Source organism: Marmota flaviventris, chromosome 9 (assembly GCF_047511675.1).
Source record: "Marmota flaviventris isolate mMarFla1 chromosome 9, mMarFla1.hap1, whole genome shotgun sequence".
In the NCBI taxonomy this organism is placed as follows: Eukaryota; Metazoa; Chordata; class Mammalia; order Rodentia; family Sciuridae; genus Marmota; species Marmota flaviventris.
In genome coordinates this window covers 57,487,491-57,515,020 of record NC_092506.1, presented here as the reverse complement: position 1 = coordinate 57,515,020, position 27,530 = coordinate 57,487,491, and the positions used below count along the sequence as shown (strand labels likewise).

The 27,530-nt window shown below is 36.6% G+C and overlaps 1 protein-coding gene across 1 annotated transcript; it reads left to right on the top strand.

The window, feature by feature from the left end:
• Window positions 1–16,984: 16,984 nt before the first annotated feature.
• On the top strand, window positions 16,985–17,950 carry Or56b4 (olfactory receptor family 56 subfamily B member 4). The gene has a single exon (XM_027919951.2). It carries the CDS (start codon window positions 16,985–16,987, stop codon window positions 17,948–17,950), a length of 966 nt encoding a protein of 321 aa, XP_027775752.1.
• Window positions 17,951–27,530: the final 9,580 nt, after the last annotated feature.

The window sequence follows — 27,530 nt, the reverse complement described above, 5'->3', positions numbered from 1 at the left end:
CTCCCAGAAAATGCTCCCTCCTTTCTTCCCAATAGCATGTTACTTCCCTCAGCAACCCCAGAGTATAAGAGTGTCAAGAGATGTGGCTCTGATCACCAGAACATCTGCTTCAAATTATCTTCAAAACTGCCCTTCCTTAAACCTTTATCCCCAGAATATTGTCGATGTCTCAGTTATCCTCTTGGGACTCAGAAATTGTTCCTTATTATGTCCTGGTGCCTTATGAAAAAATCTGACCCAGTAAACTCAGATCTTCTACCTCTATCAAGGATGCAGGTAAAGAGAGGCAGTGGGTCTAGGAACCAGAGAAGTCAGGGACTTGTAATTGGGGTGGATTCATAAACCCTGCAGGTTTCACAGAGGAACACTCTTCCAAAGAACCTATTTCTAACCTAGGACTAGATGAATGTTTGCCTGTGATGGAGTGAGGAATTCTCACATCCTTAATCCCTCCCTCGCCCTGTTCCATAAAAGGTCTTTCTTCCTTTTCCACCTTTGTTCCACCAAGGTCTAGATCAGTTTCTGACAAGGTAGAATATTGCCTGTGTTTTTTATTTTTCCTACTAAAATGGACAGCGCACAATTCTACCCCAGGAAGGCTGATTGTTCAGATTTGGAAAACTTAGGGGAAAGTTAATAGATAGATGTAGCCAGTATGGATCTCTCTTTCCTGATCCTATCCTTAGCCATTACTTACCAAAGAGCTGTAATGACTGACCTACAAGAAAGGTGACCTACAAGAGAAGTGAGAGTTTAAGGTACCAGGCAAGTCCCAAGAACAGGGTATTTAATGGGTACTTTTTCAAGCACTGTCTGTAGGGATCGAAGGTGAAGTTTCTACCACCTAGAAACCAATTAGTACTTCTGACTCCTCTTCAAACAAATTTCTAACTAGTTCTATTCCTTTTATTGAGACCCCAGGGAACAACCCTAGGAGGGAATATTCTGAACAGCATACTCCAGAGTAACTTGCCAAGAGGGAGCAAAGGCCCTGCAGCCAAGAGCAAGAAGAGGCTTCCTGCCATGGGGAATGGAACCACCCAACCTGATGATGGTCCAGAAAGATCTGAGCTAGGGAAGGTAGAGAAAAACACAGAAAAATGTAAAGGGGCACCCCTAGGACCAGCATAGAATATTGCCTAGAGGACTTCCAGTGAGACAAGAGACCATGAAAGGAAGAGGAGATTAATATGTGAGAGCCTTTATGAAAACAGAGACTCCATACAAAAACAGTAAGGCTATAGAAAATGGAAAATGTTTCCTGTGCCTAGCCTTGAAATGGTAGGTGTGAGGCTAGCCCAATCCTGTAGATTTTGCTATCCATATGTTATTTGACAACTCTGACCTTTTTAATTGGTCTCCCTACTTTTCACTTTCTCTCAGTCACAAAAATCACTTCTGATAATAGTGCCAGATTAACCTACAGGGGGCTATCTAAGAATATTACAGTGCATTAGGAAAAGAGGAAATAGAGGGCTGATTTCTTTCAGTTTACATAGGAGAAGACATGGAAGAATGCATGATTTTTCACAGGTTCTTAAAATCCATAAAGAAATTTCTGATACTGGCAAAAAATAATTTGTTCTATGAAGCTAAAGGAAAAATAAGAGCAAATTTATAGAAATTTATACTTCAGAACTGAAACAGACTTCTCGCCTTCAGAATGACAATCACTTCTCAATTACAGAGGTAACCACAGGTTATATCAGAAGAGAACAGAACACAGTTTACTGGGAATGGTCGTATCCAGAATCTGGTCATCCACTTAGTAGAGCTGTGTTTTAAGGTAATGATTAGTTCCAAAAAAAAGTGAGAAGATATAGCAGGTGTCATTTCAGGTAGAGGCAAGATAACAAACATTAATTAATATGAAATGCTCAGTTTGCTGATCAAGAAGATATGCTTGGTAATAGTGAATTTTTTGACAGATGATGCTATTACAACTCTTAGAGAAAGAGAGGTATAATGATGTAGCAAAACGCCAGTCCAGAAACCCAGTGGAGAAGGAAGGAACAGGCAGGACAGAAACAAAAGCAATACAAAGAGGACTAACACGGACAGGTAACTGTAACAGGACTTAAGGCTCAGAAAAATAAAGAAAGGTCTAGAAAAGAGATACTAAATGTGGACCAGTCATGTGAACCACATGACTAAAATTCTTAACACCTTCCTCTAAAGTCAGAAATTGCATAAAACATAAAGAGATTGCAATAAGGCTAATCCAAATACAGTCAAGAGTCCTTGACATGCATCAATAATAGATGTCAAAAATTTTTTCTGAGTTCCTTTTAAGGTCATAGAAAAAAATATAGAGATTTAACTGGGTCATGAAGAAGATATACATTAAACTAGGACAAAGCACCACCATCAGCCATGCAGAAATACATGAAAGGATCTATGGACACGCCTTGGAGAAACACCTTGTGGAAAATTAAGCAGAGTAATAAGATACAAAGTCAATACAAAATTAACTGGATTTTTACATAATTATGCCTGTAGGGATCAGAGAAGCCTTCGAAATGAGGCACCATTTGAGAGAAAAGTTGAGCCGCCGAAATAGAATGCTCCAGAATACTCACTGGCATTAAAAAGAACACCAAATTTATAGAGCACAGAATTCTCGACGAACATCTAAGAGGGCAATGTGGAGGAAGCAGTGGAGAGGAGGGCAGTTTAGAGAAAAGCTGGACACAGACTGTGGGAAGCGTGAGTGCTCTTCTGAGAGCAGCAGGAGTTAAATAAGAGGTGAAGGCAACACCCAACAAACAAGGACATTGTTCTAAGTAGGGCAGTGACATCTGCACGTCAATGCTTTCATAGATTTCTTTCATAATATTCTCTTTTTTTGCAGGAGGGTACTGGGGATTGAACTCAGGGGCACTCAACTGCTGAAGACATCCCCAGTCCTATTTTGTATTTTATTTAGAGGCAGGATCTCACTGAGTTGCTTCCGCATCTTGCTTTTGCTGAGGCTGGATTTGAACTCACAGTCCTCCTGCCTCAGCCTCCTCAGTGGCTGGGATTACAGGTGTACACCATCGTACCTGGCTTCATAATATTCTAGCAGAAGAAGAAGGAAGTGATATTAGCTAAGAGAAAAGTTGATAAAATCCTGGAACACAACAGTGACAATGGGGTGAAAAATGAAATTGGATCGAGGCTTTACTGGTAAATTCTATCAAACCTTTAGGAAAGAAATAACAATTCTTTACAAACTTTTAGAAAATGGAAATTTAAAAAAAACACATCACAAACTACCTTATAAAGACATTATAAGATAGGAAAACCCAGACCAATAACTTTCATGAACAGATATATAAAAATCCTTAACAAATTATTAGAAAATCAAATTCAGTAATATATTAAAGAGTAATGGATTGGGAGTAAGTGGGGCTTATCTCAAGAATGCAAGATAGTTTACCTGGAAATAATTCAGCATATCTAGCATATTTTATCTTGCAAAAATGAGTCAATATAATTCAGCATATTAACAAAAAAAATGAGAAAAACCATATATCTCACTCAACAGAGGCAAACAAACATAAAACAAAAATCAACATTTAAAATTTTGCTAACATTCAAGATTTAAAAAAAATAACTCTCAGTGTTCTGGAAATAATAGAGAGCTTCCCAAGATGATAAACAGCATCTATATAAAGCATACAGTTGACACTATACACAAGGTAAAAAACCAAGGCCTTTTCACCTAAAATCAAAATTAAAGCAAAGATACTCATTCTCACCACTCCCATTCAACATTATACGGGAGGCTGTAGTTAGAGAAAAAAGATAAGAAAAAAAATCACACAGATTAGAAAGAAAAAGTAAAATAGTTATCCTTTGCAGGCAACACAATTGTATATGCAAAATACTAAAGTAATGCACTAATAAGTGAATTTAGTGAATTAATGCAAAATTAACTGGATTTCACATAATATCCATGAAAAACTAAAAAATTCAATTTATAAACATATTACTTAAAAGGGCATACATATATATGAAATACTCAGGGATAAATTTAATAAAAATATATGCATCCCTCCCTTGAATATTAGAAAACATTGCTCAGAGAAATTACAGAAGATATAAATTGTGGAGAGAAGCTAAACTTCTGTCTTGGAAAACTTAATATTACTAAAATGTTAGGTTTTCCCAGGTGGTCTATATAGTGGATACGATCCAAATCAATACTGAAACAGGATATTTTGTTTATGGAAATTTGCAATGTTAAAGCTGGGTCCAGTGGCCTATACCTGTAATCCCAACAATTCAGGAAGCTGAGGCAGGAAGATGGCAAATTCAATGCCAACCTTGGCAAATTAGCAAGACTATCTCAAAACAAAAAGGGCTGGGGTTGTAGTTCAGTAATAGAGCATCCCTGGGTTCAATCCCTTGTACTTCCAGAAAAAGTAAAGGAAGGAAGGAAGGGAAAGAAAATTATTGCAAAGCTAATTCCAAAATTTGTATGTAATGTATGTATGTAATGCAAAGACCCTAGAACAGCTAAAACAATTTTAGAAACAACTCACAAATGATCAAGGTTGGAAGACTTACATTTTAGATTTATTATAAATCAACAAAATTAAGACAGTATAATACTGGCATAGATATAAACACCAATAAACAGAATAGATATCAAAAATATATACAAAAATATGTAGTCAATTAATTTTTTTATTAAAAATAATTCAGAGAGTAAATTAATAAAGAATAAATTCATCAATAAAGAGTATGGAAATAGCTAGATATCAATATGCAAAATTATAAACTGCAGTTCTTACTTTATATCACAGAAAAATGAATTTGAAATCACTCTTAGGCATAATATGAAAGTTAAAACTATAAAGTTTCTAGGAAAAAGAACAGTACAAAAATCTGTGCAACCTTATGTTTGGCAAAGCTTTCTCTAACAGAAAACAAAAAGGATAAAATATAAACATAAGTTCATTACATTATTTTAATTCTATTCTTCCAAAGATACCATTAAGAAGATGAAAAGGCAAGCTATGGACTGGGTGGAAATATTTGCTCTACATATGTTCAAGAAAAGACTTGAATCCAGGATATATGAAGAACTTTTTTAAAGTGATTATATGACAAACAACCCAAATAAAAACAGTGAAAGTATTTGAACAAACACTTCTTAAAGAAAGGTATTTGAGTGACCTGCAAACCCAAAATGCATGTGAAAAGATGTTCAATAACATTAGTTATCACATAAATGCAAATTAAAATCACAAGAACTTGCAATGACAGACAAATCAGAATGGTTAATTAATAACACTGACAATACCAAGTGCTGATGAGAATGCAGAAGCCCTGAATTCTCATACACTGCTGGGAGGACAGAAAATGTGCAACCATTTATGAAAGCAACGGGGTGGATTTGTTTTAATAAAACTAAGCATACACTTACTCTACAACCCAACAACTTCATGAGGGGGAAAAAAGGTTTAAGCTGAAAAATACTCTTGCTTGTTGATCTTTTCCTTTATGTTTAGTTTTTTAAGTTTTAGTTTTTTATGAAATTTTTGTCTACCCAAAGATCATGAATAAATTCTTCTAAGCTGTCATCCAGAAGTTTATAATGTTTAGCTTTCACATTTAGTCTTTTTTAATACTTTTTTATTTGTTCTTATTAGTTATGCATGATAGTAGAATGGTAGAATGTATTTTGACATATTATACATACATGGAGTAGAACTTCTCATTCTTCTGGTTGTACATGATTAGAATTATATTGGTTATATATTCATATATGCACATAGATTAGAAATGTTCAATTCATTCTACTGTCTTTCCTATTCCCATTCCCCCTCCCTTCCCTTCATTCATATTTAGTCTTGAAATGACTTTGTATTTAAGAAAGGGATCGAGATTCATTTTTCTCCACTGACTTACTAAACTACCCAAACCTCTTACTAGAAAGACTACCTTCCTCCCACACTGCCTCTCTTGGCCATAAATCAAATGTCCTTACAGATGAGGTTTATCTTTTGACAGTCTGTTCTTTTTCATTAATCTCTTCATTTAGTCTTATGCCAAGGCCACATCACATTAATTATTGTAATTTTATGATAGATCTTGCCTGCATTGTGTAAGTTAGCTAATCTTGTTCTTCTTTTGGTGTTTTTCTCAAAAAAAAAATGGGCGAGGAAGCAACAATTTTAAAGGTTAGAGCAAGCACTGTATCAGAATATCCAGGGAAATTCTTATCCCTGACTGTCAATGTCATACATATCAATCCACTAGCATCATCCCTCACATTTTTATGTCATTTGGAAAATTATTCTTAGATTCATGGATTCCAGTAAACAAAAGTACATTAATAGTGACTCCCATGAGGAATCAACTTCATTTAATATGTAATGGCAAGTCTTTCCACAACAGACCACTTCAGAGGATCCAAAAGGAACGATGAAAAAACCAGCTGCTGTGAGAGTATTTTCCAATTACTGTGATCCCCAATTTCTACCAACTATATAGTTTTAGTGCTCATGAGGGCTTATGTCAGGAAACTGGCCACACAAATCTCAGCCTATTTATTTTCAAATTTTCATTGTGCCCTCCTGTATCTAAGTGATATGGAGAGATAGGCATCCTTTAATCTGTAGGGCTTTAGAGACTTTCTTTATAATCTGATCTGTAGGAGTGAGCCCTGCCACTCAGTTAATACAATATCATTAAGCAAGACATAGAAACTTCCTTTAAAAATATAATTGTCTCAATACAACTTTACATTCTTTGCCAACACTCCACAGGAAAAACTATAACATAAAGGTGAGAGTTCTTAAGAAAGCAATTTGTCAGTTTGAGTTATAAATTGTTATACATTTTAATTTTGATCAAGCAGTAAATCATAAGTAATTTTTGAACATAGGACTCTAATCACTTTCAAAAATAAAACCTTTATCTAATTTTCAAAAAAAAATGTATATTAGTTTTCTGTTCCCATATTACTCATGCAGGAGTACTTCGGGTACAGATCAAGTTGGAAAACAGATCTGGAGGGACAGTAGGAGGTATCCAACAGTAGAGACTTTAGAGTAATTATATATGTTTGTACATGGAAAAGAGAGCTTATAAGAAAGCAGTGCAATATAAAGCACAGAGGATACATATACTGGAATGTGGTCCCTGAAGAGGCTGAAAAGGTGTGTTGAAGGAGAGGAGCAGGCACTCAGAATGAATGAGAGAAACCTGTTTCTAAACCTTCAACAAAACTGCAAAGTACTGGCATAAAAACAGACACACTGACCAAAGGAACATGATAGTGAGCTTAGAACAGTGCCAGCACACAAATGGGGAAAGGACAGATCTTCTATAAATGGTGCTGAGAAAACTGGGTGCCCACATTCAAGAAGAATGAAATTGGACTCTTTATCTTACACCATATACAAAAATCAATTCAAAATGAATAAAAATCTTAAACTTAAGACCTAAAAATAAAGCTACTAGAGGAAAAATAAGGGAAAGCTCCATGACATTGATTCAGACAAGGATTTATTGGTTAGGTCTTTAAAAGCACAGGTACCAAAAGCAAAAATGGATGAACAGGTTTACATAAACTTATGTTCTGCACAACAAAGGAATCAATAAAGTAAAGAAATGACATACCAATTGGTAAAAGATATTTGCAAACCATGCATCTGATAATAAGTTAATACTCAAAATGTTTAAGAAATCCAAACAATTTGATAATTAAAAGAGCCACACAATTTTAAAGTGAGTAAACGATCTAAACAGACATTACTGAAAAGAAGAGATAATAGACAATAAATATATAGATAATAGACAATAAATATATGAAAAATTGCTCAGCATCTCTAATTATCAGGGAAATGTGAATTAAAACTACAATGAGACACCTCTCATATGTTAAAATGGCTATCATCATAAACGTGAATAAGAAAAGATTGAGAGAGGATGTGGAGAAAAGGGGACTCTCGCACATCATTGGTAGGGATGCAAATTAGCACAGCCATTTTGGAAAATAATATGGAGGTTCCTCAAACAACTAAAAATAGAATTGCCACATGACCCAGCAATCCTACTTCTGGAAATATATACAAAGGAACTGAAATTTGAATGTCAAAGAGGCATCTTCACTCCTATGTTCATTTCACATCATTCACAATAGCCAAGATGTGGAAGCAACCTAAGTGTCTATCAAAGAGATTAATGGAGAAAGAAAGGGTGGTCTATATTCACAAAGCAATACTATATAGCCTTAAAAAAATGAAGGAAGTTCTGTCATTTGAGATACAATGGATGGAACAGGTGACATCATTCCAAGTAAAATATGTTAGGCATAGAAAAACAAATACTGTATGATCTAAAGAAATCAATATCATAGAAACAGTAGAAAGGTGTTACCTGAGATGGGGAGGAAGAAGGAGAGATGGAGAAAGGGAAGAATTTGATCAAAGATTAGGCATCTCAGACTGGAGAAATATGTTTCAGTGATTTATTGCCCTACACAGTTACCACAATTAACAATAACATTTGTACATTTCAAAATTACTAAAATAGATGTTTAGTGTTCTCACCACACACACAAAAAAAATGATAAATTAGTGAAGTAATGGACATGTTAACTGAATTTTTTTCATATTGTATACAGAAATCAAAACATCATATTGCACTTCATAAATGTACACAATTATTGCTTGCCAATTAAAAATAAATTTTAAAACAGGACTGAGTATTTTTGTTCCACAGGTTGAGTTCAATTCCCCTTCAGATCATTGAAAGCCATTTGAGATGGGGGTTAAAAAAAAGAAGAGGAAAAAAAGACATGAAATTCTTGGAGCACACAGGAAAAGAACTAGGGAAAGGCTCTTCGATGACCTAGAGAGCAGTAGAAAATGTTCCATCTTGGATCTCCAATCTGGACATCAGAGGAAGCCCCAGAGGTGAGACTAGATATATGCTCAGCAACAAAGCCATAGAATAGAAGTGTTGTCACGAAAATAGAAGTGGCTACAGGCGCAATTCCATTCAGAGAGGATCTCTTCGGACCTCTTAGCAAACATTAACCCAGCAGCCAGAGGTGGTGAGAAGAAAGCACTTTTCTTTCTGTTTTCCTAGGTCTCTGTCCTGGTTGCCCCATTGCTCCTTCCCCTCTTTCTCCTCCTGCAGCAGCTTTATGTTTGCTTCCTTATTTTGTTCCTTTCAATTCTGGTCCTCTTCCTTGAAAATCCTTACTTGTGCAAGAACAAAGGCCTGAAATCTGGAGAACAATTTGAGAAAAGTTGAGATTCCTCCGGGAATCTGACCTGGAGTAGGCTGTCTATAAATACTCAAGCTGTGTGACAGCAGGAAGTCCTTCAGTTTAAATTATAAATCCAAGACTTCTTGAAAGAGATATAGCTATTGAGTTCATCAACGCTGAATTTTTTTTAAGTAATAAAAATTACTAGAAATAAGTACCACAAATTGAAAAGCCCAATTATCAGAAAAACATTATCAGCCAGTATTTCCAAGAAACTGGTATTACTGGCTGCCTCTGGTGGGAAGGAAAGGAACTTGGAAAATCCAAGTACAGGAGTATTATTTTTCATTGTTTATGTTTTTCATTTTATTTGAATTTTTAATCATGTGCATTTATTATATCTTAAGTTAAAACTTAAAAATTAAAATAAGCTACTATTAAAATAAAAATTTAAGATAATTGTGTCCTTTGTATTACTTTTGAAATTCTACTCAAAGGAAATAATCTTAAAAGCAAAACACTATTTAGCAAATGATGGAAATATAAAAATACAGAAATATAATACAGTAATAAAATTAATATTACACATTTTATGATATTAGAAAGTCTTTATGGTTCATTTGTTCATCTTGCATTTTTAAATGAGTACTTATATTATGCCTAAGAACATATTGCTAAAAGACAAAGGCAAGATAAAAGAAGTTTTGGCTCTCGATAGACCTGGTTGTAATCTGCATTCACCACTTACTAGGGGAAAAAAGTTGCCAGTAAAATAAAGAAAATTGTCAGCCTCAAAATATATATGTTAAAATTACAATGAAATTTCCTATTGCCTAGAAAACAAGTGAGAACAGAAAAATAAAATGTTCCTGACTTTTGATATCACCCTAAGATTGACAGTCTTTAATATACACAGCTGGTGGGTTTGTAAATTGCCACCAACATACCAAAATCAATTTGGCAAAATTTATCAAAATTGTTCACAAATGTTCAAATTTTCTCACCCATTCTATTTTTACAAATATATCCAAAAGAAATAATTTAAAGCAAGCCAAAAATTATTCATTAAAAAGTTTATTCTAACATTAGAATATGAAGCCTTTAAAAATAACTTTTATACAAATTTACTTTCTCTTACATATTTATGTGCTTTCCATATAATTTGGAAAAAAAGCAGCAGATGTTTATTACTTTAAATAAAAATGTTTATTACTTTAAGAGAATTTACTTCATCTTACATATTTATGTTTTTCATATAATTTTCATAATTCAAAAAACAATATGTTTATTAAAGAAACAGAAAAAATTTCACTTTGTACCAGAAATCCCCAATCACATTAATAAATTGATGTTTAATAATTGCTAAGAACTTCTTATAGGCCAGAAATAACTTTGATGATGATGATAATTATGGAGTGTGTATTCTAACTTATTCCTCACAATAACCCTATGAAACAGGTACAATATCATTCCCAATGTATACATAAGGGAACAAGGCACTGGTAATTATAGAACTTACTCCCATATACATAGTTTTTTAAATAAGTGGAAAAGCTAGGATTTGAGAACTTCGAAATCTAAATGTATAACCATTGTATTCTTCTCCCTCTTAGTCTAGCTCTATTCCAGAAATTCTATGAGAATTTAAACAACTTCTGAAACCTCCCTGTGTTACAATTCTTTAGGTAGTAACAATAATACAGTTTTACATGTTTTAACTTAGTACATGTTTGAACTAAGTTACAAACATGCTGGGTCAATCAAAAGGAAGCATGTTTTGAAATTTCATATGCCCATGGAAAAACTGATCTATGTGGCAAAGCTATCTTGCTAAGAAAGAAAGAAAATGAGTATTAGAAAGTGCCCTAAAAAATAGTTACAAATAACCAATTAGCCAATTAATTAAATCTAAATGAACTTTTCCTGTTTGCTCACCTAACAAAAATGTGCTTCTTGAGCACAAGAACTCTGACATATTTTGTACCTTCTCTGAGCCTAACAGAGAGCTCTCCATATAGTAGATGCTTAGTAACTGTTTTATTCATGATATAGTCAGACGTCATAACATGGTCTGCTGAATCCTATGTATATAAAAAATATGCTGTATATTATAAAATTTATATATATATTTTTGTTAAACATGGTCTATATAATGACTTTAAGAAATTTGTGTATGAATCCATGCTAGAAAACAACTTATTAGAAGCATTAGGAGTAAAGCAATACAGGAAATCATAAGCCCATTCTTTCAGGGTAGTGAATGCTGGGTAGCATGGCAGAACTGCAGAAAATAAATCCATGTTGTAAGACAGGTCATCCTCAGAGTTAGGCTTGGAAACTTACCCAACAAGAGACTATAAACAGCTTCCAAAAGGAGAAACTACTAACCCTTCCTCAATGGTGGCCACTGATTAAGATTGAAGTAATTATCCAATAGGAAAAGGCAAGAGAGAAGCAATGACAGAAAAAGGGCTTTAACTTAACACAACCTCCTACAGTGTGTACCCTGAAAGATCAAGGTAATAACACCTAACCCTGAAGAATCCTTCAGTTTGAGAAACACTTTCCAGTGCTGGATTAGCTAATTTCATGTAACCTTTAAAAAAAAAAAAAAAAAAAAAAAAAAAATATATATATATATATATATATATATATATTAGCTAATTTCATGTAATCTTTTATATATATATATATATATATATGTTGTAAATGGACCTTTAATTTATTTATATGTGGTACTGAGACTCAAATCCAGGGCCTCACACATGCTAGGCAAGTGCTCTACCACTGAGCCACAACCCCAACCCCTCATGTAATCTTCATAGCCACCCTCATAGTCAGGAAGTTATGAAAGGATTGTTGTTAATACTTTTCTACCCAGAAATAGGGGCTCAGGTTGAAGGGCTAAGTGGAATTATGAAGGATCAGGCAATTTAGATGACACTGGTAAATTGCAATGCCAGACTATCCTCGAACTGCCTTGAAACCTTTATATATTTTTTATTTATTATTTTTCTTCATTTATTTATTTGTCCATTCAGAAATAAATAGCAAGGTCAAGGTGTGGCATCCCAGATTGTAAGCCACTCAACAACTTCTGTGAAGCAGCCCAGGTTGTAAGCCACTCAACAACTTCTGTGAAGCAGCCCAGATTGTAAGCCACTCAACATCTTCTGTGAAGCAGCCCAGATTGTAAGCCACTCAACAACTTCTGTGAAGATGTGTCTTGGTTCCTTTGAAAATATATGAACATCTAACATCCAGCTTGGAGTATCAGCAAAAATTCTGACACAACAGAAAGATTGTGCAGTTAATTATTCTCTCTTCTCTATGCTCCAGGAGTTTAAAAAAGAAATATACATTATTTTATTTTTATTAACCATTCTTCTTTGTCAGGTATGTTACATTTGCCCATGTTTTTCTTTATGTGTTTTTAATACTGTCACACTAGTTTATTTTTATTTGCCTGCCTTTTCCCATTCACTTATTTCCATATCCCTTTGACATTTTAATTTCAGCCCGTTTTGAGGCACTATTAAAAGCAATATTTATTTATATGATGTTGACACAAAAGTAAGTTGCAGTGAGATGAAAAGTATTCAGGAGAAAGAAGTAAAACTTACGTTTCTCATAAAATTTGTGAAGCAGGAAATAGGAGTAACTCTGAGAAGGCTACAGAGTGGAGATATTTATATAAATTTTTTTTTAGTTGTAGATGAACACAATTTATTTATTTATTTATTTATTTTTATGTGGTGCTGAGAATTGAACCCATGACTCACACATGAAAGGCAGGCTCTACCACTGAGCTACAGCCCAGCCCTGAAGATATTTTGATATGGGAAGACTTCAGAACCTTCTATAATGAGGACCATGATTCAAAAGGCAGGGCTGAATTAGCACCTGAGGAACCTGAATCGAAAAGCTGTCTATCTGCTATTCTGCCTCTGGGACCAGGACTGAATGGGTATATTCCCAGCAGGTACCTAGTTAACCCCAAAGAGCACTTTGTTCCCATTATGTTAAAAGCATTAGGCCCTTGAGGATACATGGAATAAGAGGAGGGCCCAGAAAGCAGCAAACCAGGACCAAATATCTCAAGGGCACAATTTATATTAAAACCCCAAACTCCAGGGGCAAGAAGCAAGAACAAGGGTCTGTTCTGAACAACAGGTTAAACATAAGTAACTGCAGCTCAGGAAAGTAAAAGCAGTTACAGAAGTCATTGGCAGGCTGGGAGCCTCTTCATAGCCCCTCCTTAAGCAGTAAGTAAACCAATTAATGGTTTGTGTGTTGAGAGGTGAGGGCATAGAGTCCACATCCTATAATTCTGTCCTGATCTCTCAATTTGATTACATAATCTTATCTTTGGCTTACAAGTTTCACTTTTCTATTCTTTTTTTTTCTTCCTTCTTCTTCTGGATTGAACCCAGAGGTACTTAAGCACTGAGCCACATCTCCAGCCCTTTTTTATATTTTATTTAGAGACAGTTCTCACTGAGTTGCTTAGGATCTTGCTAAATTGCTGAGGCTGGCTTTGAACTTGGGATCCTCCTGCCTCAGTTTCCCAAATAGCTGGAATTACAGGCATGCACCACTGCACCCAGCTTTTCTTAGCTCTTTATTTTTGTGGAACCAAGATCTGTAACCAGGAAAAAGGAGAGAAATTAGGCTAAGCTCTAACATGGTTAGTGAATAAGTAGAGAAACCAAGGGATCTAGAGGAATAAATTCTATACCCCAGTGTCCCAGAAGAAAGTTAACTCCAAACAAGACTATTCAATTATATCTGATAAAAGACATGCAACTTAAAAAACAATAAACATTAAATGGATGTAAACTCTAGCCGAATTCCCATTGAAGTCAACCAAAAAAGTCAACATAATCCATCATAATTATTTTACATTAATCATGAAACAAAAACTATTGAGACATGAAACAAAGATTAAGAAATACAAATATTTATAGAGGAAATATTGTTTGCAAGCAACTTTTTGTTCTGCCTTGAAAAATTATCAAGTTTTTTAAAGATAAAATATACATGGATCCAAACATATAGATAATTTGTAGCATGCACAATCAACCAAACAAAACTGAGGAAGATGTTACTAAACCATTTGATAACATTTAGTTGTCAGTGGAAATATATTTATAAAGAATCAAAATGTTTATAAAGAGTTACTTAATGAATAGGGAAAAGCACAGAATGAAAACCCCATGTATATGAAATGTCAACTGTGTAAAATGCTGAAAAATAAATATTTTTAAATGTTAAACATATTGACTGTGGTTGCTAGAATTTTGATTTATATTTTTCTTCATTTCTATTTTCTATAAGTGTTATTGTCTTATTTTTCTTTTTCAAATAGAGATGGTAAGAGATAGAGCCTTGAATTTATAGTAATGCCATGAAATGAAGCAAAGGCAGAGATTTGGAAAAGGTGATATTGATACCTAAACATCTGACAAGGAAAAGTGACATTCATAGATAAAGGTACGAACTCTCAGATATTAAAGTATTCCCCAAGCATAATGCCCAAGTTCACTTTTTGATACAATTACTTAAAAATATTCTCCAATGGTTCAAGAATTAGCACAATCAAAAATAAAGTGACCTCATAGTGGGGTAGGGAGGGAGAGCATGGGAGGAATAGATGAATTCTAGATAGGGCAGAGGGGTGGGAGGGAAAGGGAGGGGCCAGGGGATTGCAAGGATGGTGGAATGTGATAGACATCATTATCCAATTTATATGTATAAAGACCCGAATTGATGGGAACATATTTTATATACAGAGGGATGAAAAATTGTTCTATATGTGTAATAAGAATTGTGATGCATTCCGCTGTCATGTAATTAAAAAATAAAATAAAGAGAATCAAGTGTTAAAGGGTCAAGAATGAGCCATGAAATTACTTAAACAAAAGAAGCCTAAATGTAATAAATGCCTGCTATATTTCCAAAGTGTTCCATGCAAAACTCTGGATGTGGGTGAAAGTTTGTTGGTAATGTTCCTCTTACATCCATTACTAACATAATTATTTTTAAATACATCTTTAAATATGCTGGTTTTTTTCTGGACATGGTGGTACACATCTGTGAGGCTAGCCTCAGCAACTTAGTGAGGGCCTAAGAAACTTAGTGAGACCCTGTCTTGAAATAAAAAATATAAAGGACCAGGTATGTAGCTCAGTGTTGTAAAACATGCCCATATTCAACCCCTAGTATAAATAAATAAATAAATAAATAAATAAAACAAGCTTTTGTCATTTTTTTCGATACTTTATTGTGAAAAATTTTATATGTATACAGTAAATTACAAAGAATTCTAAGTACATACTCCCACCCACGACCTGGGTTGTACCATTAACTTTAAGTTTTATTTTATTTTTACTTGACACATAATAATTTTACACATGGGGTACAGTATGATGTTTCAATACATGTATACATTATGTAATGATCAAACCAGGGTAGTCAGCATATCTATCAACTCAAATATTTCTCATTTCTTTATAATGAGAACATTCAAAACCCACATTCCTAGCTATTTTGAAATATATAATACATTTTTGTTAACTGTTATTAACACTCCTACTGGCAATAGAATTTAATTCTTCTATCTAACTGCACCCATTGGATCAATTTCTGCCCATCCAACCACCCCACCTTCTCCCTTCCCTAGCCTCTCGTAATCACTATTTTAACTCTCTAATTCTATGAGAACAACTTTTGGGTTTTCTTAGTGCATTAAAAAGCTATATTTAACAGTGGGGTTAATTTTGACATAATCACACATACACAGAATATAATTTGTTCCATTTCAGTTCCTAGTACCTCCTCTCCCTTCCTCTTCTCTCTCCACCACATTCCATCTCCTCTACTTCATTGGCCTTCCCCCATCCATTCATTGTTTTTATAAATTGGTTCTTTATAAATGTACATTAAGGTGGAATTTGCAGTGCTACATTCACACGTGCATACAGGATAATTTGGTCAACATAACTGTTGACCTATTTCCTCTTTTTTCCCTTTTTAGACTCAATAAATGAGTGAGATCATGCAGTATTTGTCTTTCTGTGTCTGGCTTATTTCACTTAACATAATATCCTCCAGGTCCATTTAATATTACTTTCCTAATTAGAGGGGGAAATAAGGATGTATCCTAACAGATACTGATGTGTTGGCTGCAATTTTATGGGAGGGATAATATTAAAACATGCATTTAATATTTTTGCTATAGTTTAGTCACTTATTACTGTTTTCAATGTATCCAACTCATTCAATCTCAGTTTCTTCATATGTAAATAACTGAATGGTAAAGATGCAATGAGATGATCAATATTAGACACCATTTGCCAACCACAAGACACTGTCTAAAAGAAAAGCACAGTCAGGGTTTATATTATGACTACATAATTTCTGACATGAGATCCCCCAAATGAAACACTGCTGCTTCCCTTTATCTAATGTACATCTCTCTCACTTTGAGTCCATGTTTGTCATATTAAAAATCCACCCCAGGATTTCTGGAGGAAAAGATTGTAGATATTCACATTTATTGCACTAAAGTATTTTAGAATCTATTTTGGTCTTTCTGCCTTATCTGAACATTTTCCAAGTCTCTCAAGAGGGTTGAGAATGCATTACATTATAAGGGACCATGATATTGTAGGTGAGCTTTATTCCTCTACTCTCAGCATAGCTAACGAAAGCCTTATTTATTTTCTCCTGAATCCACAGGCAGATGCTGAGAACAAGACATTTCATGATATGGATATTGCCCTGTGTACAGCCAATAGCTCAAGGTTTCAAGTATCTGAATTCATCCTGATGGGACTTCCAGGCATTCATGAGTGGCAGCACTGGCTGTCCTTGCCCATGGCTCTGCTTTACCTCCTAGCTCTTGTTGCTAATCTTTTTGTCTTAATCACCATCCACCATGAGCCTAACCTGCACCAGCCCATGTATCAATTCCTAGGTATCCTGGCTGTGGTAGACATTGGCCTGGCTACCACCAGCATGCCCAAGATCCTGGCCATCCTATGGTTTGATTCCAAGGCCATCAGCCTTCCTGAATGTTTTGCTCAGATATATGCCATTCATTCTTTTATGTGCATGGAGTCAGGCATCTTCCTCTGCATGGCACTAGATAGATATATAGCCATTTGTTATCCCCTTCAATACCCCTCCATAATTACTGAAGCTTTTGTTATCAAAGCCATACTGTCCATGGTGCTTAGGAACGGCCTATTGACCATCCCAGTACCTGTACTGGCTGCCCAGAGACACTACTACTCCAAGAATGAAATTGATCACTGCATGTGTTCTAACTTGGGGGTCACTAGTCTGGCCTGTGATGATATCACCATTAACAGGTTTTACCAGTTGGCCTTGGCCTGGCTTGTTGTTGGGAGTGACATGATTCTGGTCTTTGCTTCCTATGCTTTGATTGTTCACTCAGTACTGAAGCTGAACTCAGCTGAAGCAACATCTAAGGCCCTGAGTACCTGTAGTTCCCACCTCATTCTAATTATCTTTTTCTATACAGCTATTATTTTAGTATCTGTCACCCACCTAGAAGAAAGAAGGGTTCCCCTAATCCCTGTTCTTCTCAATGTGCTGCATATTGTCATCCCTCCATCCCTTAACCCCATGGTATATGCCCTTAGGACTCAAGAGCTACGAGTGAGCTTCCAGAGGGTGCTTGGCTTGAGTGAGTATGTGTTTAGGAAATAAGCCAACTTTATATGACAGAATATTATATGCAGTATTGCAGAAAAAGAAAAAGCTTTGAAGCCCAAGATTCCTTTGATAAAACTTCAACTCCCCCAATTGTTAGGATCATCAATTCAAATGAATTAATTTATTCATATAGCATGTAGTATGTTCACAGCACTGCTCTAAGCATTTCACAAATATTAACTCAATCCATGTAATAAATCTATGAATCAAGTATAGTTATTTTTTATTCATTTTGAAGATGTAGAAGCTGAGTTGGGAAAACTAGCCTAAGATCAAAGAAGGCAGTTGCGGAGTGAGATTTGAATCCAACAGTTAGGCTTCAGAGTCCCTGCTCTTAACCCTTCTTCTCTATTCAACTTCACTACTGATTTTTAAAAAGGAAAATAAAGATGATAAAATAAGAGGAAATTATATATCAATTCCTTTTTAATAAATTTCATTTAAAATTTGGTAGCAATTTTCCTGCTTAAGGATAGAAAATAGATTTTAAATCTTCTAGAAATAGTCACTATAGGGCACCTTTTAAATTATATAAATGTAAGTCAGGAATTTGAAATAAAAAATGAATATCCATGAGTCCATACTGATACAAATTATTTAATAAATAAATAAGTGAGAATTTGTCTAAATTTCCCAGGCAGAAGAATTCCAAATGATGTATGTACATACAGGCCATCCTAGAGTAAATGGAGCTCAAATCCTCTAAAGAACATGGTAACTTCTTTAGAGTACGTAAAGGAGAAAAAGAGTAATTTTTACAAATGAAAAAAAAAAAAACTGACAAACACTACTTCATCAAATTATCAAGTTTACTTAAGAGTAATGTCATGTTCATAATACAAATCCATGGAATGACAAATGATATGATATGATATGATATGACATGTTATAATATATGAGAATAGCACTTTACCTATGTGATCTTCCTCCAAGACATACAACCCAATCCAATTATGAGAACATCATCAGACAAATTTCACTGAAAAGCAGCCCCCAAAATGACCACCAATTAATTCTCAAAGCTGTCACAGTGATAAAAAATAAGAATCTGAAAAACTGTCATGACCTAAAGGAGGTTATGGAGACACAGCATCTAAATCCAATGAGATAACCAAATGAGATCCTGAAACAAAAATAAAGGACACTAGGTAAAAATTGAGAAAATCTGAATAAAACATGGACCTTGGTAATAATGTGTCAACCTTGATTATTACAAGTGAAAAACATACCCTACTAAAGTTAGTGTTAATAATGGGGGGCGGGGAAGGCTTTCAGTGCATTCCAGGTAGAATGGCAATCATTAATACAAATAATAATAAATTCTAGCAAGGGAAAGAAGAAAACTTGTACTGTTGATGGCACTGTAAATTAGCACAACCTCTATGAAAATCAGTATGGAGGCTTCTCAAAAGACTAGGAATAGAAAAAACTTACGACCTAGCTATACAACTTCTCAGTATTTATCCAAAAGAACTAAAGTCAGCACACTATAGTGATATGATACAATGTATACCCATGTTTATTGTGCAATTCACAATAGCCAAGTTAGGCAACCAACTTAATTGTCCATCAACAGATGAATAAAGAAATTGTGGCATATATACACAATGTGGTTTTAGTGAATCATAAAGAAGAATGAAATTGTATAATTCACAATGATGGTACTAGAGAAAAAAATTGTACTAGAGAACATCATGTTAAGCAAAATAAGCCAGTCTCGGAGAATCAAGCATTATGTTTTCTCTCCTATGTGGAAGCTGGAGAGAAAAAAAAAAGGGAGAGCTTGAGAAGATGGCGGCGAAGGGAGTGAATTACCCCCGTGTACCGCGTCACTGTGCGGGAGAATGACGAGTTAGAACTGCTAAAAGCTATCTTGTTAGGAATTTCCAGAAAAATTTGGGTGCTCCAAAACCTAGAGGAAGGATTTCCATCGCACGAGGATCAGCTATGGGTGCTCAAACGTGAACGATTTGTCTGCACGGAGGGTCACACTGCTTATTCAGCAAATCACCTCCGGCTAGAGTCTGCGGCGTGCGCTGGGAAACGACGAGATAGCAACACAAAGATACAGCGCTGCGGATTCTGCGGGCTCCTGCCAGCTGTGCAATCATTGTGCTCAGTGCTGAATTCTGGGTTTGAGACGGGGGAAGGAAGCGGTCCAATTCAGTTCTCCACACCGGTCAGACCACAGAGGAAGCCAGCGGCCACCATATTGGAGAGCTGACGTCACCATCCCTGTTTTCGACTGATCGCAGCTCATTCAGCCATAGAACAGGTAATTTCAGGCTGCCATTCGCCTGCGTCTCGCAGACAAATTACTCAGGCTCAGTGCTAAAGAACCCGTGGAAACTGATTCTTGGAGCCTGCGCCTATCAGAACATAAACCGAGCCCGGAGCGGCCGAATTCCAGCTCCCAGAACTGCTCTGGCCCAGGGCTAAAGAACCTGCAGAAACTGCTTCTCGGTCCGGGTCCTGCTGAATACTGTGGAGGTAAATACCAACCGAGCCTTCATAGGCAGTGGCAACAGGATTGAGACGGGGCTTGTGAGGGCCGGTCAGGGCTCACCCGTTGCTTTGGTCACCCAGCAAAGGGAACGAAATGCTGCCATTCGCATGGGATAACAACATGGCAGAGATCTGATGTCAACAGAAAGTGGCGGAGGAGATAACTTCATCGATACCAGCGGTGACAGAAACAGTTGGTCTCCTGGTAAAGAAAGTGAGTCACAAACACCCGAGTCTCTCTCACTTTGTCATCAACCCAAAGGGGCAGAGCAGAGCCACCACCCGCGCCCGGAACAGGCCCAGCGACCCGCCAGCGTGGTAGTCACGTCACCCCAATTGGAGTAGGGGCAGAGCAGAACCGCCGCCCGCATCCAGAACAGGCCCAACGACCCGCTGGCGTGGTAGTCACGTCACCCCAATCAGAGTAGGGGCAGAGCAGAGCCACCGCCCGCACCTGCAAGGTAGGCCTGCGACTGACCAGCAGAACAGGCCCAGCGGCCTGCTGGCATGGTAGACACGTCACCCCAATTGGAGTAGGGGCAGAGCAGAGCCGCCGCCCGTGCCCAGTACAGGCCCAGCGACCCGCCGGCGTGGTAGTCACATCACCCTAATTGGAGTAGGGGCAGAGCAGAGCCACCACCCGTGCCCACAAGGTAGGCAGTCCTGCGACCGACCGGCGGGACAGGCCCAGCGGCCTGCCGAAGCGGCAGACACGTCACCCCATTTGGAGTACGGGCAGAACAGAGCCGCCACCCGTGTCCACAAGGTAGGCAGACCTGCGACCGACCGGCGGAACAGGCCCAGTGGCCTGCCGGCATAGTAGACACGTCACCCCAATTGGAGTAGGGGCAGAGCAGAGCTGCTGCCCATGCCTGGAACAGGCCCAGCAGCCCGCTGGCATGGTAGTCACGTCACGTCAATTGGAGTAGGGGCAGAGCAGAGCCGCCGCCCGCACCTGCAAGGTAGGCAGACCTGCGACCAACCAGCAGAACAGGCCCAGCGGCCCGTAAGCGTGGTAGACAGATCACCCCAATTGGAGGAGGAGCACAGCTGCCGCCCGACCCTGCAAGGGAGACTTTTCAACTATACAAGAGCAATATAAGTATATAGGGGGAAAATTTCAAAAACACAACAGTTTCACCAAGCAGAAAAAAACATGAGCAGTATGAAAAGACAAGGAAAGAAAGGACCACAAGCAATGCAAGTCAACGCAACTTTAGAAGAGGTAATAGCTGCAGCAGATGGAATGTCAGATAAAGAAATCAGGGTATACATGCTTCAGATGATCTGGAGTCTCAAGGAAGACATTAGACAGCAAAATCAGACAATGAAAGATCACTTCGACAATGAATTACATAAACAAATCCAAGAAGCAAAAGATCAACTATACAGGGACATAGAGGTTATAAAAAACAAACAAACAGAAATCCTAGAAATGCAGGAAGCAATAAACCAAATTAAAAACTCAATGGAGAATACTACCAGCAGAGTAGAACACTTAGAAGATAGAACATCAGACAATGAAGACAAAGTATTTCAACTTGAAAAGAACATAGACAGCTCAGCAAGACTGTTAAGAAACCATGAGCAGAACATTGAAGAAATGTGGGATAACATAAAGAGACCAAACTTAAGAGTCATTGGGATACAGGAAGGTATAGAGGTCCAAACCAAAGGAATGAACAATCTATTCAATGAAATAATACGAGAAAACTTCCCAGACTTGAAGAATGAGACAGAATCCCAAATCTTAGAAGCCTACAGAACGCTGAATGTGCAACATCATAAGAGATCCACGCCTAGACACATTATAATGAAGATGCCCAACATACAGAATAAGGAGAGAATTTTAAAAGCTACAAGAGAAAGGAAGCAGATTACATTTAGGGGTAAACCAATCAGGATAACAGCTGATCTTTCAACACAGACTCTGAAAGCTAGAAGATCCTGGAATAACATATTTCAAACACTGAAAGAAAATGGGTTCCAACCAAGAATTGTGTATCCAGTGAAATTAAGCTTCAGGATGGAAGATGAAATTAAAACCTTCCACGATAAACAAAAGTTAAAAGAATTTGCAGCTAGAAAACCATCTCTTCAAAACATCCTCAGAAAAACATTATAGGAAGAGGAAATGGAAAATACAATGAAAACCAACAGTGGGAGGTAGGACAGTAAAGGGGGGAAAATAATCAAAGAGGAAAACAAACCATGTTTAGTAACAGAAATAAACAAATATGGCTGGAAGAACAACACATATCTCAATAATAACCCTAAATGTTAATGGCTTAAACTCACCAATTAAGAGACACAGGCTAGCAGAATGGATCACAAAACAAGACCCAACAATATGCTGCCTACAGGAGACGCATTTGATAGGAAAAGACATACATAGACTGAAGGTGAAAGGTTGGGAAAAATCATATCACTCATATGGACTTCGCAAACAAGCAGGAGTGTCCATACTCATATCAAATAAAATAGATTTCAAGCCAAAGTTAATCAAAAGGGATAAAGAGGGACACTACATACTGCTCAAGAGAACCATACACCAACAAGACATAACAATCATAAATATATATGCCCCAAACAATGGTGCAGCTATGTTCATCAAACAAACTCTTCTCAAGTTCAAGAGTCTAATAGACCACCATACAATAATCATGGGAGACTTCAACACACCTCTCTCACCAATGGACAAATCTTCCAAACAAAAGTTGAATAAGGAAACTATAGAATTCAATAACACAATTAATAACCTAGACTTAATTGACATATATAGAATATACCACCCAACATCAAGCAGTTACACTTTTTTCTCAGCAGCACATGGATCCTTCTCAAAAATAGATCAAATATTATGTCACAGGACAACTCTTAGACAATATAAAGGAGTAGAGATAATACCATGCATCTTATCTGATCATAATGGAATGAAACTGAAAATCAACGATAAAAGAAGGAAGGAAAAATCATGCATCACTTGGAGAATGAACAATAGGTTACTGAATGATCAATGGGTTATAGAAGACATCAAGGAGGAAATTAAAAAATTCTTAGAGATAAATGAAAACACAGACACAACATATCGGAATCTATGGGACACATTGAAAGAAGTTCTAAGAGGAAAATTCATTGCTTAGAGTTCATTCCTCAAAAAAAGGAAAAACCAACAAATAAATGATCTCATACTTCATCTCAAAATCCTAGAAAAAGAAGAGGAAAACAACAGCAAAAGAAGTAGAAAGCAAGAAATAATTAAAATCAGAGCTGAAATTAATGAAATCGAAACAAAAGAAACAATTGAAAAAATTGACAAAACTAAAAGTTGGTTCTTTGAAAAAATAAATAAAATCGACAGACCCTTACCCATGCTAGCGAAGAGAAGAAGAGAGAGAACTCAAATTACTAGCATACGGGATGAAAAAGGCAATATCACAACAGACACTTCAGAAATACAGAAGATAATCAGAAATTATTTTGAATCCTTATACTCCAATAAAATAGAAGATACTGAAGGCATCGATAAATTTCTTAAGTCATATGATCTGCCCAGATTGAGTCAGGAGGATATAGACAACATAAACAGACCAATATCAATTAAGGAAATAGAAGAAACCATCAAAAGACTACCAACTAAGAAAAGCCCAGGACCGGATGGGTATACAGCAGAGTTTTACAAAACCTTTAAAGAGGAACTAATACCAATACTTTTCAAGCTATTTCAGGAAGTAGAAAAAGAGGGAGAACTTCCAAATTCATTCTACGAGGCCAACATCACCCTGATTCTTAAACCAGACAAAGACACTTCAAAGAAAAAAAACTACAGACCAATATCTCTAATGAACCTAGATGCAAATATCCTCAATAAAATTCTGGTGAATCGGATACAAAAACATATCAAAAAAATTGTGCACCATGATCAAGTAGGATTCATCCCTGGGATGCAAGGCTGGTTCAATATACAGAAATCAATAAATGTTATTCACCACATCAATAGACTTAAAAATAAGAACCATATGATCATCTCGATAGATGTGGAAAAAGCATTTGACAAAGTACAGCATCCCTTTATGTTCAAAACTCTAGAAAAACTAGGGATAACAGGAACATACCTCAATATTGTAAAAGCAATTTATGCTAAGCTTCAGGCTAGCATCATTCTGAATGGAGAAAAATTGAAGGCATTCCCTCTAAAATCTGGAACAAGACAGGGATGCCCTCTCTCTCCACTTCTGTTCAACATAGTTCTTGAAACACTGGCCAGAGCAATTAGACAGACGAAAGAAATTAAAGGCATAAAAATAGGAAAAGAAGAACTTAAATTATCACTATTTGCAGGTGATATGATTCTACACCTAGCAGACCCAAAAGGCTCTACAAAGAAACTATTAGAGCTAATAAATGAATTCAGCAAAGTGGCAGGATATAAAATCAACACGCATAAATCAAAGGCATTCCTGTATATCAGCGAGAAATCCTCTGAAATGGAAATGAGGACAACCACTCCATTCACAATATCTTCAAAAAAAATAAAATACTTGGGAATCAACCTAACAAAAGAGGTGAAAGACTTATACAATGAAAACTACAAAACCCTAAAGAGAGAAATAGAAGAAGATCTTAGAAGATGGAAAAATATACTCTGTTCATGGATAGGCAGAACTAACATCATCAAAATGGCGATATTACCAAAAGTTCTCTATAGGTTTAATGCAATGCCAATCAAAATCCCAACGGCATTTCTTGTAGAAATAGAGAAAGCAATCATGAAATTCATATGGAAAAATAAAAGAACCAGAATAGCAAAAACAATGCTAAGCAGGAAGTGTGAATCACGCGGTATAGCAATAACAGACTTCAAACTATACTACAGAGCAAGAGTAACAAAAACAGCATGGTACTGGTACCAAAACAGGCGGGTGGACCAATGGTACAGAATAGAGGACACAGAAACCAATCCACAAAACTACAACTATCTTATATTTGATAAAGGGGCTAAAAGCATGCAATGGAGGAAGGATAGCATCTTCAACAAATGGTGCTGGGAAAACTGGAAATCCACATGCAACAAAATGAAACTGAATCCCCTCCTCTCACCATGCACAAAAGTTAACTCAAAATGGATCAAGGAGCTTGATATCAAATCAGAGACACGCCGTCTGATAGAAGAAAAAGTTGGCTACGATCTACATACTGTGGGGTCGGGCTCCAAATTCCTCAATAGGACACCCATAGCCCAAGAGTTAATAACAAGAATCAACAAATGGCACTTACTCAAACTAAAAAGTTTTTTCTCAGCAAGAGAAACAATAAGAGAGGTAAATAGGGAGCCTACATCCTGGGAACAAATCTTTACTCCTCACACTTCAGATAGAGCCCTAATATCCAGAGTATACAAAGAACTCAAAAAATTAGACAGTAAGATAACAAATAACCCAATCAACAAATGGGCCAAGGACCTGAACAGACACTTCTCAGAGGAGGACATACAGTCAATCAACAAGTACATGAAAAAATGCTCACCATCTCTAGCAGTCAGAGAAATGCAAATCAAAACCACCCTAAGATACCATCTCACTCCAGTAAGATTGGCAGCCATTAGGAAGTCAAACAACAACAAGTGCTGGCGAGGATGTGGGGAAAAGGGTACACTTGTACATTGCTGGTGGGACTGCAAATTGGTGCAGCCAATTTGGAACGCAGTATGGAGATTTCTTGGAAAGCTGGGAATGGAACCACCATTTGACCCAGCTATTCCCCCTCTTGGTCTATTCCCTAAAGACCTAAAAAGAGCATGCTACAGGGACACTGCTACATCGATGTTCATAGCAGCACAATTCACAATAGCTAGACTGTGGAACCAACCTAGATGCCCTTCAATAGATGAATGGATAAAAAAATGTGGCATCTATACACAATGGAGTATTTCTCTGCATTAAAAAATGACAAAAATCATAGAATTTGCAGGGAAATGGATGGCATTAGAGCAGATTATGCTAAGTGAAGCTAGCCAATCCCTAAAAAACAAATGCCAAATGTCTTCTTTGATATAAGGAGAGTAACTAAGAACAGAATAGGGACGAAGAGCATGAGAAGAAGATTAACATTAAACAGGGATGAGAGGTGGGAGGGAAAGGGAGAGAGAAGGGAAATTGCATGGAAATGGAAGGAGACCCTCAGGGTTATACAAAATTACATACAAGAGGAAGTGAGGGGAAAGGGAAAAATAATACAAGGGGGAGAAATGAATGACAGTAGAGGGGGTAGAGAGAGAAGAAGGGAGGGGCGGGGAGGCGAGGGGGATAGTAGAGGATAGGAAAGGCAGCAGAATACAACAGACACTAGTATATCAATATGTAAATCAATGGATGTGTAACTGATGTGATTCTATAATCTGTATTTGGGGTAAAAATGGGAGTTCATAACCCACTTGAATCAAAGTGTGAAATATGATATATCAAGAACTATGTAATGTTTTAAACAACCAACAATAAAAATTTTAAAAAAAGAAAGAAAAAAAAGGGAAATTCAGTGGTGCAATCTCATAAAAATAAACCAATAGGGCAGAAGAAGGGGATGATGGAGCGAAAAGAAGTAGTGAAAGGGGAGGTTCCACAGAATGAAATTTACCAAATTGTGTTATGTTCATGCACGAGTATAACACAATGAATCCCACCATTATGTATAATTATAATGCTCTAATAAAAATCTTAAAATAACTAGGACATGGAGGTGCACATCTATAATCCCTGTAGCTCAGGAGGCTGAGGCAGGAGGATCACAAGTTCAAAGGCAGCCTTAGCAATGGCGAGGCGCTAAGCAACTCAGTGAGAGAGACTGTCTCTAAAATAGGGCTGGGTATATGGTTCAGTGGTTGAATGCCCCTGAGTTCAATTCCTAGTACACCCCCCAAATTTTTAAATAATAAGGGGAACTGGAAGTGGGATATATGGAAACTCTGTGTACTCTTTTCATATTTTTTCTATAAATCTAAAATTATTCTAAAATAAAAAGTTCACTTTTTCACTTGCTATTTTCTATAACTATCTCTCTGTTTATGATAGCC

Excerpts from the sequence above, each read along its gene's own strand:
- Or56b4 (XM_027919951.2), top strand. The coding sequence starts at position 16,985 with ATGGATATTGCCCTGTGTACAGCCAATAGCTCAAGGTTTCAAGTATCT.